The sequence below is a fragment of the Periplaneta americana genome, chromosome 15 (genome assembly GCF_040183065.1).
Source record: "Periplaneta americana isolate PAMFEO1 chromosome 15, P.americana_PAMFEO1_priV1, whole genome shotgun sequence".
Taxonomy (NCBI): Eukaryota; Metazoa; Arthropoda; class Insecta; order Blattodea; family Blattidae; genus Periplaneta; species Periplaneta americana.
The window spans coordinates 186472131-186492399 of NC_091131.1; the positions used below are offsets into that span (position 1 = coordinate 186472131).

Genomic DNA, 20269 nt, shown 5'->3' on the forward strand with positions numbered 1-20269 from the left:
TCAAATTTTAGTTCTTTGTTGAAATTCAAATATTCGAATACCACCTATACTACAATGAACATATAATGATAATATAAATAACAATATAAAAATTGGTATAAATAACACAAAATAAAATAATTTGGAAGCAGACTAACTTAGAAATGAAGAGAATTAAGCTATAGATCGAATTTTATACCCTGGAATTTTCATGACACAGACTATCAAGACGGGTAACAAGATCACCCCACATGAATAATGTGAATTATATCTTCAAGTAGATTAAGACTTTCAGTCACGAATTATGATTTTTGTTTATGAAAGTCTAGTTGTTTGTTCATGACTCCTTTTAAGATTTTGTCTCATTTTTACAGCATGATACCTAGATTTCCAGATATGAACTGTCCACTTGAGAGGACAAGGTGGCTAAAAGGACCTGTCAACAGCTGTCCATGAAGCGGTATTGAAGTTGCTGTCCTCTTAGACCTATAGGCCTACCAGTATTTAGATATGGTATGTAGTAGGCTATATAGCAATGAAATGATTCAGTATAAATTAATATAATGCAATTGAAAGCTATCACATTTTTACATGTCGTGTCATTCAGTCAGATCACTGCTTGTTTAATTTGTCCACAATGTAGAACTGGTTGTTAAATGTTTTAGATTAAAAAAAAATAGCATTTACAGGATGGAAGAACACTGACAATACGGTATTATCAAGCATTTTAATATTGCACAAAACATAATGTAATAGTTATTTAGATACTAATGTCATAACATTTCATTTTACAATACGAGATTTTGTCAAACAAGGCTGCAGGCCGAGTTTCATAACCAGTCTACTATTGTAATATGAAGTTACGACATGTGTATCGTACAAAGTTTTATCCGCTTTGATAAAAAAAAATAATGTAAAATTGAATATTGTCTAAATGTAAAATTCTTATTGCCAGCTATATACATTTGCTTTGTAGGTGATCGATTCATATAGAGGGCCTTGTACGAGAAACATTTGAAGCTATATACATTTTCTTTGTAAGTGATTGATTCATATAGAGGGCCATGTACAAGAAACATTTGAAGAATGTTATTATTGTCGGTATTGTCACCATGACTATTTATAAATATAAGTGTCAATGGTATTGCATTAACAGCTGTACTGATTTATTAATTCCACCAAAATCGCGACAGAGGTATGAAGAGGAATATAAGAAGTTTGAAGAGTGGTGTAAAAAAAAAAGTAGAGAATATTTCTGAAAAGTTTATGCTGGAATATTTTTCAATGAAAAGTGAAAAGAAGAAATCAAGTTCTCTGTGGATTCATTAGTCTATGCTGTGGTGTACGGTATCACTGAAGAAAAACGTGGACGTCAATCAGTAAGTAGACACAATAATTGTTAGATTTTTAAAGCAAAGAAGTGAATTGTGAAAATGTTACCATTAATGTGTATAACAAATATAAAGCTTACAAGCACAAGGATCCTGCTGATCCAAAGTTGCACTCGGGCATGGGTTCGATTCCAGCTTGTGCTCATTACTGGTGGTTTTTTCCAAGGTTTTCTCCAACCATAAGGCGAATGCGAATGTCAGTAATCTATGGCGAACCCTCGGCCTCATCTTGCCAAATACCATCATGCTATTACCAATACAATCGATGTAGTTAATACAGGGTCGTTAAATAATCAATTATAAAAATTGCAGAGAGCAATCAGAGTATTAATGGTTGAAGTGTTGATAAAAATTTTTTAGTGGTGGTGGTAGCAGTATGTGTAAGAAAAGTAAATAGTTGGTGTACTATGGTTGATGTTTAAGAAAGTGCGAAGTTAATATAGTGCTAATAGTACCTCCCTCATGCCAATAACTCTGCTACAAAAAAGAATAATAAAATTATGCCTTAATAAACTCTTGATTACCCTTCAGAACTGTTGTATTCAGGGTTTAAAGTATGTGACTTCCATCAGATTTATAACAATGTATTATTGAATTTTGTACATAAAAACCGAAATATATTTAATTTATATTCACATAAATTGGTGATGTCAATTGATGCCCATAGGAGCAAGCGCGTCCTTCAGAGATCAGGAGAGCCTGAGCGCTTTACAGCGGAAAGGAAAGAGACAGACAAAAGAGGTAGTATATGCCGCTTGGTCGAGCTATGTTCAGGGATGGCCAGCACTGATTCAATAGATAAAGGGAAGAGAACTTATTAAAACTGTATCCATGTTAATTTTTAGATTTGTCTGGAAGTATAAGTGCATTATAAGAATGTAAGTTTTCATTTTAATGTTCATTTTTCACAAGTTTCATTTTTTTGTTCAAAATAAATACCGTATTTTCTCAACTTTCTTTATAGAAAAGTGAAATTTTCAGATATAGGCCTATTTATTTAGTAGCCTTACAGAATGTTTTCGTTACTTTAATATACCGTAAATGCGTATTACTGAAGATAGTGTATTGAAAGTTTTGAAAATATTCGCATGGAAATGAATTAACAAAGCAACTACTGTTACATCATAAGCAAAAGATACGTCCCCATGTGTTGTAAAAATGTCAGCTCTATAGCTTCAGCACATTTCGAGAAAATAATTTAATATTCTGATGATAGGAAGTTGCTCACCAATATCACCTTAAAAGCATGATAAGAGTTTTGTTATGGAATATTAGTTTCATTTAAAACATATACAGCACCTAGGTAACTTTGCTTTGTACTGTAATATTTTTTTTGATTAGTTGATTGATTATATTTATAGGGCTAAAGGTATCATCAATATCAATTACAACTTGTCATGTCATACTCAATCTCTTTTTTTCGGATATCACTTTCTTTATGAATGATGTGTTTCATCCATTTAGTATAGTATAGTTGTACTACTATGGAATTTAAGTGAATATTCCTTCTTATCTCTTTATTATGTTATTAACATTTAAAAAACAACTGCAATATTAAGAAATCAGTATTAGTACTTTTGTTTTACAGACAATATAGATAATATCAAACAGAAAGAAGCCATATAAAAATAACGACATAAAATGTCACGTTCCGTTTGAAGTTTGTGCACCACTGTTTTCTTAATCCTACAGGCTGCTTACTCATATACACAACCCTTCCTCTTTCCAACATAGCGCTTGATGCCCGCGCACGAGGTCAGTGTCAGAAAAATGCGCTTGCTTTGACATCACTGACATAAATATAAAACCAAAAGATCAGAAAACATATATTATGCTTAACAGAACCTAAATGTATCATAGCTGTAGCATATAATCGCAGCAGCAACTTCGGTCCAAGGCTTTATAACATGATAACTTAATAGCTAAATTCCTAAATATACAATTTACTAATGCTCCTTATTTAAAAAAAAATCAATTAAAAATTGCTGTTTAGAGAGAAAATTTAAAGTTCAATTATTGTGATATGTGTCTTTTCTTCTTTTTTCTTTTTCTTTTTTTACTTTTTACTCTGTTACCTATTTAATAAAATGTCTTAACATTATGTGGAATGTGCTCTGAGCACGAGTGTGTAACTTACTCTACTGGGGATGCTAGAATGTTTTTATATAAAAAAGCAGTATATATCTTTGTTCTACGAGGGTTATTCATAAAGTAACTTCCGTTTATTTTTTACAAACCTGTGAATGACGTTACAGAATTCGGTTACAATACATTTGAAAGTATACACTCTAGTTTATTTTTCCACATAGTTTCCAGTCACATTGAAACACATGTAGCATTTGACGAGCTTTGAAATTCCGCAGTCATAGAATTCGGCCACCTGTGACTGAAGCCAACCTATGCTGCTGGTTTTCAACTCTTCGTCATCGTCAAAGCACTTCGAGCCAAGCTACGTCTTCGTGTGCATGAAGAGATGGTAATCGCTAAGTGCCAAATCTGGGCTATAGGGAGGGTGATCCAATACTTCCCAGTTGAACTCTTGCAGTTTGGTTGCAGTACGACGCGCTATATGCGGCTGGGCGTTGTCATGCAGGAAAATCACCCCAGAGCTCAACATGTCACGTTTGTTTTGAATGGCCCTTTTCAAGTTTGTTAGTGTGTTACAGTAATGCTCAGCGTTAATTGTGGCATTCCTCTCCAAGAACTCCACTAGCAAAATTTATTTTCTGTCCCAGACGACAGTTGCCATAAGTTTCCTCGTGGAAAGTGTTTGATGACACTCTGTGAATTTTTTCGGGGAGTGAGTATGGTCCCACTGTATTGATTGAAGCTTTGTTTCTGCATTCACATATCGCACCCAAGTCTCATCTCCTGTCACAATCTGATCGAGAAAAGCATCACCTTCTCTTTCGTAATGCTCAAGAAAGGACAGTGCTGCTCCCATTCGCTGAGCCTTTTGTTACTCAGAAAGGAGTTTAGGCACCCATCTGGCAGAAAGTTTCCAGTAGCCCAAATCTTCGGTAATCACTTTGTACAGAAGAGTACGACTAATCTGTGAAAAATCCTCACTAAGCTCTGACATGGTAAACCTGCAGTTTGCTCTAACCTTTACGTCAAACAAACAAATCAGATCTGCATTCACGATACTCGGTCGAGGTTCTCTTCATCATGGACATTGGTTCGCCAATTTTTGAACATACGGCATCATCCAATTTTCAAGTCTCCCTACTTCCACATTTCTCTTCTCTTCGAGCCTTTTTCTACTTTATTTTTGCATAATGTGAAAATTTATTTGAAACATTTAATTTTTACATGGTTGAAGGTGATTTATATGATGGATTCTATTGTTCCAGAAATACACTGAAATGTGCAGCTAAGCTCATACATAGAGTGTTTTCTGTTATGAACAGTAAGTGAACAGATATATACATACATTCATATATGAAGTGTCGCATCCTCATTGAATAATCAAGACTACTATTTTTTGTTAGTAGTCAACATGTAGGATAACAGGCAGGGTTTGAAATTGGATGGGTTACACCAGCTTCTTGTCTATGCAGATGACGTGAATATGTTAGGAGAAAATACACAAATGATTAGGGAAAACACGGAAATTTTACTTGAAGCAAGTAAAGGGATCGGTTTGGAAGTAAATCCCGAAAAGACAAAGTATATGATTATGTTTCGTGACCAGAATATTATACGAAATGGAAATATAAAAATTGGAGATTTCTCCTTCGAAGGGGTGGAAAAATTCAAATATCTTGGAGCAACAGTAACAAATATTAATGACACTCGGGAGGAAATTAAACGCAGAATAAATATGGGAAATGCATGTTATTATTCGGTTGAGAAGCTTTTATCATCTAGTCTGCTGTCAAAAAATCTGAAAGTTAGAATTTATAAAACAGTTATATTACCGGTTGTTCTGTATGGTTGTGAAACTTGGACTCACACTCTGAGAGAGGAACATATTTTAAGGGTGTTTGAGAATAAGGTGCTTAGGAAAATATTTGGTGCTAAGTGGGATGAAGTTACAGGAGAATGGAGAAAGTTACACAACGCAGAACTGCATGCATTGTATTCTCACCTGACATAATTAGGAACATTAAATCCAGACGTTTGAGATGGGCAGGGCATGTAGCACATACGGGCGAATCCAGAAATGCATATAGAGTATTAGTTGGGAGACCGGAGGGAAAAAGACCTTTCGGGAGGCCGAGACGTAGATGGGAGGATAATATTAAAATGGATTTGAGGGAGGTGGGATATGATAATAGAGACTGGATTAATCTTGCACAGAATAGGGACCGATGGAGGGCTTATGTGAGGGCGGCAATGAACCTTCGGGTTCCTTAAAAGCCATTTGTAAGTAAGTAAGTAAGTAAGTTAACATGTAGATACCTATTAATTTGAGAAAATTTCGTTCCAGCACCGGAAATTGAACCCAGAACTTCTCTGGTCTGTGTGCTGAGCGCTCTTTCGAACTGAACTATGCCAGGACACGATCCATGGTACCAGCCGAACTCTCCTCATTATAGCATCAGTGGCCTACCTGCATTTTAGACATATACCGGTAAGTCATATATGCAGGAGCACATATTTAAATGACTTTATGGTCAATTTTAACAAGCTTTTTTTAATACTGTTAACATTAATATATACCTATATTCACATATGAGGTCTCGCAATCCTTAGATGTTCGAAACAGGAGTGCGACACATCTAATCAAATCAGAACTGCAAATCACAGTCAACTTCAATTACTCATGTAGGAAATTTTTACAATTTGTTTGAAACTATTACGCTAGGTAAAATATCTAAAAAAAATACTTTAATTTAAGCCTAACTGCCAAAATGTAGAATAAAATTGTTTTCAGTGCCGCTAACTGAATTTAATAATTTTTCAATTTTTTATGTGAAATATTGTAGACCACTTAGTCTCCCGTATTTTCTTCAAAAATAGTTGGCAACCCTAGCACCAACACTATTTGTACCCAAGTCTTCAACAGAAATCAGAGTGAAAAGTCCATGTGCTTGTGTAATACTCACACATGTTTTCCATCTATTAGGAATATTCACAATTTGTCATATCTTCAAATGATTCTTCGGACATTCTATAATATTCTGCGAATTTGTCTGGATGCTGTGCTAACTCTACCAATAAAACACTACAAGAACCATGATTTTCAGCGTTTTGAATAAATGAATAAAAAACCTATGCCTTCATCTTCGCATTCTTATTATTGAAAATAGCAGAAGATCTTCATCATCTGATGACTCCATACTGAATGACTCATTACATCAAATAACATGGCGTTATGTGTCACACTCCATGTGCCATGCATCATGTTTCTTGCACCATCCGGTGTGTTAACATGCAGGGGCGAATCTAGTTACTTGGCGCCTCTAGGCAGAGAAAAATATTTCTGCCCCTTATTTCGCCCTATATGCGTCATTTGGATAAAATGAAATAATTGATTCCGCGTCATTATTACTGTTTCCAATATCAGAAACACCTGACTCAGATAAACCACACACTGCACTATTTTCGGTACCTACTGTTCGCCACATTATTACACTCTGATGTATCTGGACTCGAACTGGAACAAGCTGGCTATGTTTGTTTTTTAAATGACACATTTTTGCACTTTTTCTCACAATTTCCTCTCTTTTTATTGCCTTGTATTTTGCGAGTTTCCGGTATTGTTGTTTAGTCAACTGTCCGAAGACAGGTCTGGACCCCACAAGTGACATCATCAAGGCATCACTCATAAGGCAACTAGGCCAGGAGATAATGGGGTAGGGTGACCAGTTCCTTTCCCCCTCCATTGCATACAACGCTAACTAGCTACATATTACATTAATGAGATTCTAGATGCAGTTCTTCCTCTGACACATATCGTCAAATGAGATGTACTGTCTGGTAATAGATTTACATATCAGCCAGAATCTCAATCAGAGGTGTTTCCGGTATTGAGAACCACTGAGATTTTTCCGACTGTCACTCATTATAATGATTAAAATATAAATCACCTAGGTACAAAAGAACTGCACTCTTTATCGTTTCAAATTAAACTGAACTTCCAAGCGTCTGGCTGATACAACGACTGGCGGTATTTTCTTTGAATTTAAGTCTGAATGGGGATTGCTGAGTGTTGATACTGGCTACTCTTATGACAGAGTTAGCGGCGTTCTCATCAGTTCATCACAAAGCTTATGATTGCGAGCAACGAGATTTGCCTTCCTAACATATCATAATATAAAACCATAAGTTCTTTAATGTTATTATGTGACACTCTCACAGTGAGAGGGCATAACACTTTTTCTGTGCGTTTTCTGACCATTAGTTAATGGAGAAAATGGTGTTAAAAGATAGAGAGAAAGACTCTGCGCTACACTACTACATTTCCAGAAAACTTTAATTTTTCTCTCTGAGTAAAGAACACGTCTGCTTGTCATGTGGTTCTAAAAATGGGTATATTTCCTGCTTTTGTTGTGTTTATTTAATTTGTGGAATAACGCAATAGTGTATTTGTGTATTACGCTGTGCTAAGTAGGTCTCCTTGAACTTATATTTTTGTAGTGAGTTATAGCGAGGCAATTCCACACCACTCTGGCATCTGCCGAGTGCACAGGTAATGTGTCAGAAGTCTACAGATAGGTGTTCTTATTTTCTACCAATATATAAAAGGTTAAGTAACACCATAAAACACTATTTTTAAAAATGAATAAAGCCTGAAAATTCATATCCACATCTTGCCAATTGGACGTACTTGATGCTAGAAAAATTTGAGTTTTAATTGAGTGTAATCAGTGCAGTGCTTGACAAGGTCAGGAGAATTGAAGGAACTCTCTTAATATGGTAACAGGCATTGTGATGGATGAACATTACAGTACGATGTTGAGAACAATGTATACGGTAAACTGTAGAAAGAACTGTTTATAATAGCATGTTGGACTTTGCTCTGCGTTATGGATGAACATTGCTACATCTTTTAGCTATAAATTTCCCGAAGATCTGGCATTCATCCTCTTCATGTTGCCTTGATGCAGATGCCATCAGAATTTCAAATATGCCATATTGGGTCTCTATTCCTCGATTCTTCACTTTTTAGACGTGAAGGGTGGATATAAGGCGTATTGTATTTATTATTGTTGTTCTTTCTGTTTCTTTTTTAGAAGCAATGGAAACCAGGAAAGTTCGAGGGGTCCACTCTGTGTTATTCTATCTGTGGTATTTGAAGAGTCAACTTAAAAAAAAAGAAAAACTTTTATTCATTTGGAACAACTGGATAATGCATACCATACAGCAGTGCCAAATATGCTCGCCATTGGGGCTCATGACAGGAAGAACTTGGCTCTTAAGATCAAACTGCGCATGCACAGACTTCTCTTGTAGTGTCAGTGTGATCCTTATCTGGATTTATTTTCGCGTGTACATTCATAATCAAATGAAGTTCCCTTTGTACTCCAGTTACACATCTTGTATATACGAAGGTTAGGTTTGGTTAGTTTAGGTTTTTATTAACCAAGTCCGCGCATGCGTAGTTTGATCTCACAGTCAAGTTCTTTCTGTCGTGAGCTGCATGTGTCATTAGTGACCAGGCCATACTAAGCCATGTGAAACAAAAGAGAATCGAAATGTTGCTAGTAAAATTGGTGATGATATTCTTTAATACTAAGTCCCTGCACTTTTAAATGCAAGATCTATGGAGTATAATGACGACTTTTTTAATACACTAAAAGAAGATATCATAACACTTTAACACGGCGAAATTAATGAGAAATATGATGTGGTCCAGGGAATATCGTTGAAATCAACAGTGTGTGTAATTGACATTCATACATTATCTCCTCGTCAAACCCCAGCCAACCTTATCACTGGCAAAGTGTGCAATTAACACTATTGTACTTATCTCCTTATCTAACCTTGTTGCTAAAGTCTATTTTATATCATGGAGTGCAGTTTGGTGGCTCCTTTGAACACCCACTTACAGATTTATGACTTTCTACACAAACACCTCTGACCAGTCCATCGTCCCAACATTGCACAGTTGCCACAATCTTGGCGACCTTCGAAATGAGAGGATTAGTGGCCGTCATCCTCATCTGGGCGCCACGTGTTTTGAAAAAAAAACAACGTAATATCACGAGCTGACCGCTCAATGAATACTACAGAATACACTCTCAATTATACTTTTATGATAACTGACGGGATTCTTGGAATTCAGAAAATCTTTGGCAACTCTGCCTCCACGTGGATTTGTCAGGATCCTGTCAATTCTTCTGAACGAGGGTTGCGATTGGTTACTAACAGGCAAAGACAAGATTTTCGTCACAGTAAGAACACATTTATGACAGCCAATTAGTAGGGGGCAGTAGAAGGTCTGTCGGCAAAGTCCTTTCTATGAAACTGCACTCCATGGACTATAATAGTGAAGCTATCTCTCAGTAATGTTGAGAATGAGGGAGTGAACGAGAAAAAAATAAATTTATCCTGGTAATGACGTCAATGTTGGCAACATTGTGTACTTGATTATCATTGCAATGCCATGTTGAAAGCTGCGGTACCTAATTCTCCAGTTTAGTGATTTATTTTTTTCTGTGGTGCTTTAAAATTATTCAATCAGTTATTTGAGAAACTACACATGTTCCTTTCTGCTAGTTTTGAGAAAAGTGTATAAAACTGCCAGCTATATATGATTTCCAATATTCTTGACATTCTTAAGAAACTTACTTTGTAATATAAAGGCGCAATGGGGCCCAAAATGTCCAGTGCATGTGTGATTTCTCAAATAAAATATTAGTAGCAAAAAAATCGGTATATATTGCTTTAAGTACAATACAGTGTTGTTAAATTTCATACATATGTCATGATTGAATTATATATTTTAAATTTTCCTCTATACTGCAAAAATGAAAGACAAAATTCTATACTTTTTGTAGCTACAAACATTCATATATTAAAGCTCTTCAGGTGCTGTAAAAGATTTTGATTTCATTCTGATTGGGAAAATACTTTGTAACTTTTTCACATCATCTCCAACACAACATTATATTTTACATTAGCATATGAATAATTTTGCAACCAGCATACAGTACATGTGCTTACTTTTGTCATTATCCCAGTGAATGTACGCATGTTACTTTAATTTACATTATGTTATCTTAAAACCCGAAATCCATCAAAACCAGTTTCAAATAGGCCTAGTAAAAACTAGTTTAAGCAAACAAAGGCATAAACAAAAAGCATATATGTAAAGCGAGTTTTCGCAAGGTCTAGCCCAGCTCTGGGCACAACAGGGAAGTGAAACGGAACTCTGAAACCCCCACCCATGTCTTTTTCGCTTACACTGCCTTATAAACAAAAACACAGTAGGCGCTATACATCAGTGATGGATTGCAGGTAACCAGCAAGAGCTGAAAGTTTGTAAAAACTATGACGCCTGCCTTATACAATCTGTCACTCAGCAATGCTTTTCTTCCTGTCTACTCGTCTCAGCTGGGGAAGGTGGAGTGGGGAGTTAAGGGGAAATCTGCAATGACTCGATTGAGTTACTAGTGCCCAGGCCTGGTCTAGCCTAAACAAACCAAACCGAACCTGTCACTGATTCTGGACCTTACGAAAACTCGCTTTTTATCTATGTACATTTGTTTAAGGAGGTCTGCCAAGTTAGCTCTGTGGCAGCACGTCTGCCTCCAGACTAGCCGGTGGGTTCGATTCCCAGTGGGATTAGAGATTTTCATGTAAAATTTGTGGTGGTGCAGAACTTCTAACCACTAAATTCTGCACCAATATGCCTGGGTTAAATCCCAAATCCCTCTGCAGTGGATATGAAGAGAAGGCATATGTCACTGTTGATAGTGATTAGACCATTGGATGAGGACGTTAAGCCTGGTGGCCCCCTTGTTGCTATTCGACAGGAGTAGGCTATGTGCCGGCACCATATTTCCCCTTCTCCCTTCCTCTTCATTATCATCCTCACCCATTCCCTACACTACACTTACACATACACTCACCCTAGTACACGACATAACTCTTCACATGATACACATCATGTACAGCGTGGTCCGCCAAAGTGTTGTACAATTGAAAATGGATCATAGTCCTGCCATCTATCCGAAATATGCGGAATCTGAATCACGCAAGTGCACAGTGGGCCAGACTGAATAAAAAATGGGACAAAATTGAAAAAATGAACTTTTTTCTACAATACTTTTGACAGTGTATACTCATAGTAGGGATGCTGGTGAGCACTAAACTCATGATGCATCATCTATAACATGTTTTAACAGCTGTGGCTACAGCCTTGAAAGAGAGCTATTGTAAGCAGGCGATAGCGTACCAGTCAGTCCTAGGCCGTGCGTTTGAGACATTGGTGTGTGTTACGTGGTCATATTCGTGAATAAAGAAATAACAATGGCTGAGAATGTTAGAACAAAGGGTAGGTTTTATTAGGAATACATGTAATTTTGAATTGGTTTATATAGAGTGTTGTTGTTGTTGTTTTCTAATGCCAGGCGTTTGACAATAAAGTCATTTGACCTCTTGCACTCCAATATTTTTCAAAGATATTATCATGACCAGCAACTGAAGCACAGATTTTGAGGTGTTCCGAATCCATTTCTTGGTTTGAGTTGCACAATGGGCAGTTAGGGGACTGATATATTCCAATTCTATGCAGGCGTTTGGCTAAACAATTATGGCCTGTTGCCAATCTAAATGCAGCTACAGACGATTTTAGTGGTAAATCGGGAATTAACTGTGGATTTTGATGCAGAGAGTTACATTTTTCCCCTTGGGATTGAGTTATCAAAATTTGTTTGTTGAAGTCCAAGTATGTAGATTTAATAAATCTCTTCACAGAGTAGTATGTAGATTTAGTAACAGGTCTGTAAGTAGCAGTGCCGCCCTTCTTTGCTAAAGCAGCCGCATTCTCGTTTCCCAGGATTCCACAATGGGATGGTATCCATAGGAATACAATTCTTTATTGGTTGATATTAAATTGAGAGAGCATTTTAGTTATTTCTGCTGTTTGAGATGAAGGTGTGTGTCTAGAGACGATTGATAGAATAGCTGCTTTGGAGTCTGACAATATAACTGCATTCCTAAATTTATTGATGTGGCATAGAAGATTCCTGAGACTTTCAGTTATTGCAATGATTTCTCCATCAAAACTTGTTGTTCCATATCCAAGAGATCTATAAAGTGAGAAGAAACAGCACGTAACACCTGCACCGGCACCTTGTTCTCTGGAGATCAAGGATCCGTCGGTGTATAAATGAAGCCAGTTCTGTGGAGGGTACCTAATATTAATTGTCTCTAAAGACAATTGTTTCAGTATTTCAGTGTTTACTTCTGATTTCAGTATTTCTTCTGTTAAATTTAGATTATATTCTGTATTTAATAGAGTTTAAGGGTTTGGTTTAATTTGTAAGTTTTCTTTTAAATTCGGGATATTGATTTTCTGTTTTAATTCTTGAACAATGGATATGAAACTTTTTTGAGTTTTCAATCTACAGAGAGGACTGTATGAATGCCAATTGTTTCCTGGTAATCTGATAAGTTTTTCATATTGAATCAGTGCTTTTTCTTCTATTGTCATTTTGATACTGTTAATATTAGTGAGGAACCTCATAGAATCTATTGGAGTTGTTTTGATTCCACCAGTAATGAGTCTGAGAGCTTGGTTTTGAACATATTCTATATCTTTTATGAAAGGTGAAGTAATTAAAATTTCTCCGCAGTATGTCAGCACTGGCTGTATAAACATTTTGTATGTAGTGTTCAAAGTATTCCTAGAGCATCCCCATTTCTTTCCTGCTAGTCTTTTTAGAAGGGAGAATCTTTTACGAGCTTTTTCAGAAATGTATTTCAAATGGTTGCTCCATGTTAACTTACTATCGAAAATAACTCCAAGATATTTGGATTCATAAGTCCTAGGAAGGTGCTGGCCGTTGTATTGGATATTGAATTCTCTTTCTTTTTTACCGAGTGAAAATATTTGGTAGTTACTTTTGCTTAAATTGAGTGTCATCAAATTTGATGTATTCCATTCATGTAGTTGATTTAGAGCTTTAAGAGCAGAATTTTGAATTTTGTCTCTATGTCTGTAAGATCCGGAAGTCCACAAAACTATATCATCTGCAAATAGTGCTGTTTTCATATTTGATTCCTCTAATAGGGAGGGTAAGTCATTTATATAAATATTGAATAAAGTTGTGCTGAGGACAGCGCCCTGAGTTAGACCTCGATATGTTTGTCTGTAATTAGAAAGTGAGTTATTGAATTTAGTGGCAATGAATCTTTGACTAAGGAATTCTGATATCATATAGAGTGTAAATATTTGTGATAACTCGGAGGAATGCAATTTAAGCTAATATATTTTAGTTTTCAATATTTAAAGAGGGTTATAAAGTGCGTGTCACTCGATGTTACGAAAATGTTTGTGTCGATGATTTAAACAGATCCTATAGATTGCAGAAAAGTCGTATTCAGCTGCAGCTACTTGCACTTTTCTGATTAATGTGCGAAAATTCAGATACCTACGTACCGGTACAGTATTATTTATTACTATTCCAGATGACTGCTGTTTTTTACACCATGAAATCATGGAATCCTTGCTACAAAATAATAATGATAAGACAGCTCTTCATGAGTTTGTTATTTCATAATTAGGATTACGTGAAAATTGTCAACAAGATTTTTCTTCAGAGCTAAAGAAAAAAAAAATAGTTCATTCTGCAGTAATTTGAATAAAAGATAGCAGTATTGCTACAGAATGAAAAATAAATAGGATGAAAAATATGGCAGTTCACTGGATCAAGAATTTAAGCTGCCCCATGTAATAAATTTCATGTTGAACATGTGGCTGGATGTTCATAGTTGTATAGTCATTCTGGTCATCCAAGAAAATTGTTCTCTGAATCATCTAAGAAGACCAAGAGGAGGAAAACTGAACATCTCAGAGAAGCTGCTGATCCTGCTGCACTTGTTCTTGCTACTCGGATAAGTATGAAGGCTTCTGGTAAAGAGAAGCAGCTAAACTAATGGAAAATGCTTTAAGTACACCAATCCGTGTGGCAAAAATTCCAACTGCATATAACGAGCATAGTGGTTCCTGCAAAAAATGTTGCAAAATATAGTGGTGATGACGTTTTAGCCCTGATAATGGATACGAAATTATCTAAGTACCAGTACACTTTATTGAGACTACAAGAAAAATGTAGAAATGTAGATTTATATCCAGCGTACAATAAAGTTCGAGAAGCAAAGCTGCATTACTATCCATGTGATATTACTCTGACAGAAATAAGTGCAGAAGTGAAGTTACAGAGTCTGTTAGATCATACAGCCAGACGAATTTATGAAAAGGAGAAAGGAAGAAATTCAGAGTTGGTTTCCAAATGAGATGGGACTTCTTGTGGACAAACCTAAACCAGGAGAGAGTGGAACCTTAAACAACGTGAATACTTCTAGAAGATTCTTCTCAAATCCCGAATTAACATATTCATCACTGGGATAGATAAAGACTTAATTATACATTTTGCAGTTGTTCTTCGAGTAATTTCTAACGGAAGAGACATTAAAATTGATTCTTTGGATGAATATACGCTAGAAAATGCAAAATTGTTCATTCAGAAGTATCCCTGGTTTAACCTCCCAGGTAGCGTACACAAAATTCTCATCCATGGGTCTCAGATTATTAACTCAGCTCTGCTTCCAATTTCACAGTTATCTGAGGAGGTTCAGGAGGCTCATAATAAAGATATTAAAATATATCGAGAGCCCCACACAAGGAAAAGTTCTCGTAAAAATACAATGACAGATTTAGTCAACAACCTTCTCATATCTTCCGATCTTCTCATTTCAAATATCAAGAAAGTCACATAAAAATACAAAACTTCCTTGTGGAAGGAAGGATTACAACTATTGAAAGACTCTAGTGAGGAAGAAGAAGAAAGTGCCATTCATGAAGAAAATGTCAGTAATGAAAATGTAATGATGAGGAATCAGATATTGAATAAAAAACTATTATGTTGTGAAAGTGCTTTTAACTTAAAGAAAAAGTGAAAACTATTGAATAACTATTGATTTTATGCTCCAAGAAAACAATAGAGACATAAAATAATTTTGTCCCATTTTGAGTCGATTCTGGCCCACTGTGAAGTGAAGTGAGTAGGCATTAGATACACGCACACATTTAAGCTAGTTTTTACTGGATGAAACTGGTTTTGACGGATTTCGGGTTTTAACGGTATTACCGGTAACATATACATTTTCAAATTAACATACACATACAGCCTACACAACATAGGTTTACCTCTAATAAATATGGTTTCTTTGCAGGTAGATGAATGAAAGTTATTTAGAATCATATATTCATTTCCTGCTGCCTCTAACTTTTTGCTTTCATTGCCAGATTCTTTCAACCTTCCCTTCTTAATGACTGGTTCAGAAATTTGAAACAATATATTATACGCAAGTACCTAGTTATACTCGCTAAGCTATAACACCAAATACAGCAGACCAGCTGTTACAATATGTTGAAGGAGGGCAATGCACATGGAAATCATTGCTACTTGACACATTTGTAAGGAAACTGGCATGGTTAACTGGGTTGTGACGTCATTGAAGCCATTTGATGCTCATACATCACTTCTACTTGAGATACGCTACTAGTTAGACTTGTGCAAGTGGTTCTATATTTTTGTGTAATAGTTTGTAGTCGAGAAGTGTCTAGATTCAGTGACAGTGTTTCAGTGTTTTTATTAAGCCTTTTTTTTCACGCTTTCATATTATTTATTCTTTGTTTGATAATCTAGAGCCCCTTCGGGGGTCTCTTACTACTCATACATGGAAAACATTCCGGAAATCATGGAGGAAGCTCTGCCCATTACATCATTTCCGATTGAGCAACAATCACTGACCAGTACCAAGCCCCTTTCATCACTTAGATCTAACGAAAACCAGGATAGGTCTGATATAATGAAACCTCAGTTATCTTATCAATATATATTTTCAGATTCTGGACCCTTCTTTGTCACTATTAGAAGCAAGACTGCGAACATCAATAAGATGCATCCGATGAAGTTCGGTAAATGGCAATACACTAATAATTATGACGTTTTGCAAATTTTCAAGTCAGGATTTAATCAACTTGAAATACACTTTACTTCAGCCGACCAGGCTAACAAATTCCTTGATTCTGATTTCGACGAGCTGTTTCAGACGAAGTCATTCATACCTAATTACAATATCATGGTGCATGGGATCATTGGTGGAGTTGACCTAGACATTTCAATCACAGATATTATAACCAATATTTCGGTATCTGAAGGATTTACAGTCACAAACGCCTACCGCCTGAATTATAAATCCACGGACGAGAATGGAAAAACGATTTACAAACCTTCCTCTAAAGTTAAACTTATATTTCGATCACAGAAACTCCCTCAATACGTGGTCTTATATTATCAGAGACGTGTAGTGCATGTATATAAGGAGCAAATTATACAATGCAATAATTGTGGATTATTAAATCACAAGTCCAAGTTTTGTCGCAACGCTATTCGTTGCATGAAATGCGGAGGCCCTCATACCACAGCTGAATGTCAATCAGAGAAACCTTGTTGTGTAAATTGCAAACAGGCCCATTATAGTACGGAGTTGGATAAATGCCCGAATTATAACCTAGAAAAAAATATTGCCGATACCATACAAAGCCTCCCAGTATCCAAATATCAGGCGAAACAAATATTTAAAGGGCACACTACTTATGCCACTATCCTTAGAACGAACAATAACACTCAGGGTAGCCCAGCAACTAACTTTCCGCCCCTTCAGACATCAGCACCAATCTCACCAAATAGTAAACCATCATCTCACAACCTGTGCAATGCTAACAGTACCCCGAACCCCCATGCATCTGACAAGAGAGGGAAACGAAAACTGCCTTACAATACTACAGGCTACAATGTTGCTGAATATAAACAGGCACTCAAAGACAACTTTGATCATCCAAGATCTAAAAATCTAACATAGGCGTCAGGAGGGGTAAATATGAGACAAAATCAAAACTTTAATGTTTTTAAACAGAAAGCAAATAGTTAAAATTTTAGTAAATTATTAAAATGATGGTAAACTGCATGTTGAATTCAATTTTATAAGTAATATTGCTTCAATTTATATATTTTTTCATCAATAAAATAAAAAGTGTGTTTTTTTTACCCACCAAATGGGGTAAAAAGAAGACAGTTGGGGGTAAATAAAAGACAGCATTCAGTCTCCATACCTAAGAGAGCTACAGGAATTTACTTACTTACAAATGGCTTTTAAGGAACCCGAAGGTTCATTGCCGCCCTCACATAAGCCCGCCATCGGTCCCTATCCTGTGCAAGATTAAATCCAGTCTCTATCATCATATCCCACCTCCCTCAAATCCATTTTAATATTATCTTCCCATCTACGTCTCGGCCTCCCTAAAGGTCTTTTTCCCTCCAGTCTCCCAACTAACACTCTGTATGCATTTCTGGATTCGCCCATACGTGCTACATGCCCTGCCCATCTCAAACGTCTGGATTTAATGTTCCTAATTATGTCAGGTGAAGAATACAATGCGTGCAGTTCTGCGTTGTGTAACTTTCTCCATTCTCCTGTAACTTCGTCCCGCTTAGCCCGAAATATTTTCCTAAGCACCTTATTCTCAAACACCCTTAACCTATGTTCCTCTCTGGGAGTGCAAAAATAAGACACAGCAGTTTTTTTTAAGTATAGTATGCTGAACAAACTTTTAATTTTCATAAAAAAAAAATACATTTTTATAAGAAATAAACAAACCCATGAGGCATTTTAGACGCTGATTTATGTTTATCTTAGTTTAGTTCAGATAGTATTAGTATTAAACAAAAATGATTGAAAAACATTCCAGACAACCTGCACATATTAGGCCTACTTTTCACACACATCAACTGGCTGTGCGAAGCAATATTGCATATGTTGTCCAGTGCAAGACATAAATGGTACTGGAAGTATGCCTATAATATCATTTTTGTGAATTAGTGACACATCTGCTTCATTCAACTTGAAAAGAGTCTTATTTCCAGATATCATATTCATACACATTACATCATACTCATCAGTTACAGGATATGTTTTCTGCACAACACAAACATATTTATAAATAACTGTTTTTCTTTTACCGCCTTTAAACTGAACTAACACATAATCTCCAATCTTCACTTCATTTGGCTCAATCACCTCACATATTTCTGCAGGTTCATCTTCTAAGAGATCAATGTCCTGTAAACTATCACCGCTTTCCAGCCATTCTTCATCCTCAGAAGTTTCAGGATCTTTTGGTATGTTTCTCTTCTGCTTTCCTAACTTAGTTTTTCTGTTTCCTACAGGTTTAGGTCTACCATTTTTCAGTTTGCCACACTTGTTCTTTATCAAAGTCATATCCTCTTCTGACGTAACAACTTCACTATGTTGTTTTGTTTCAGGAATGGGAGTAGTCTTTTTAACTTGTAACAGCAAATCTGCAAAAGTGACACTGCTCTTTCCACAGTTTTGCTCAAGAGAACTGATAGGTTCAGGCCCATCTGATGTATTTGAAGGTCCTGGAAGAGGCTATGACTTGCTAATGAGTGATGCAATTGTGATAGGAGGCCTATTTGATATATTCGAAGGCCCTGCAAGAGACTCTTTTCCAACAGGAGATACCGTTATGGTAAGAGTTCCAGGCTCTGATGCATTTGAAGGTCCTGCCATAGGCTCTGACTCTCTAACAGGTAATGGAGTTGTGGTAGGACTAACTACCTCATTTGTATGGCCTGTTTGTGTAGTCATTGCATAATATTTTTCTATTTACCAGGATCTAAATGATGTTTCGGGTATTTCTCTCTGTTACAAGGAAATATCACTGTTGAATTAAACCCTGCTTGGATAATTTCAAAGGCATATTGGTTCCGTTAAGTTCAATGTTAATTGAAAAATGAGTTCTATTCAGTCAATACTTAACATAACACAATAAAACATGTTATAATAACATTTACACAGATTTTAAAAACAAACATTTTCGCCAATTTTGATTGGCATCTTCAGGTCATGCAGGTCGAATGGAACATGTTATAAAAAGTGAACACTTGGTATATGACGTTAAAAACCAAAGTTACAACTGTAATATCACTTAAAAACAGAGAATAGAATATAGCAAAAAGCCTCCACGATGTGTGTAGAATCACTGTGTTGAAAGAGGCATGTGTGAACCAAGGAAACAGCAAAACTCTTCTGTCATTGCAGATACAGTTTTCAAGATAGATTTGAAGATGCTACGAACAGTTCGGAGAGCAGGAAAAATCCTGTAAATTGTAAGGATAGAATGAAAGAATATTTAGAAGCATTTAAGTATTATTTAAATCTTCTAAAACAATACTTACAAAAAATGGAAGAACTTCTTGAAATCCATGAGGACGGTGATACGACTGATCTTTACATTAAGTGGTAGCGTATGACGAAAAACTGTATACGTTGCACGACTAGTGGATGAATGACCGTTACTTGCGTGTGATTTTACACATCGTGGAGGCTTTTTGCTATATTCTATTCTCTGTTTTTAAGTGATATTACAGTTGTAACTTTGGTTTTTAACGTCATATACCAAGTGTTCACTTTTTATAACATGTTCCATTTGACCTACACGACCTGAAGATGCCAATCAAAATTGGTGAAAACGTTTGTTTTTAAAATCTTTGTAAATGTTATTATAACATGTTTTATTGTGTTATGTTAAGTATTGACTGAATAGAACTCATTTTTCAATTAACCTGCTTGGATAGTTTTTTGTGAAATGCTTTCCTCCCATATTCCGCACAACAAATCCACCATTTCAGATC

At 36.0% G+C, this 20269-nt stretch overlaps 1 protein-coding gene and 1 long non-coding RNA gene across 12 annotated transcripts in view; one reads left to right on the forward strand and one right to left on the reverse strand.

Moving 5' to 3' along the window:
* LOC138715584 (CD2 antigen cytoplasmic tail-binding protein 2 homolog) overlaps window positions 1-5916 on the forward strand; it is an 88025-nt gene extending 82109 nt beyond the window's left edge. For 6 of the 10 annotated variants that reach the window (XR_011336502.1, XR_011336505.1, XR_011336504.1 and 3 more), the window contains one exon: window positions 354-1165. Coding sequence is in view for 4 of the 10 variants with exons in the window: in XM_069848657.1 (XP_069704758.1) it covers window positions 354-365 (12 nt within the window). In the remaining 6 variants the exon portion in view is untranslated. The other 4 variants (XM_069848658.1, XM_069848659.1, XM_069848660.1 and 1 more) reach the window with 4 other exon arrangements.
* The window catches only part of LOC138715586 (uncharacterized), a 148345-nt gene that overhangs the window by 82210 nt on the left and 45866 nt on the right, over window positions 1-20269 (reverse strand). The window lies entirely within an intron of this gene.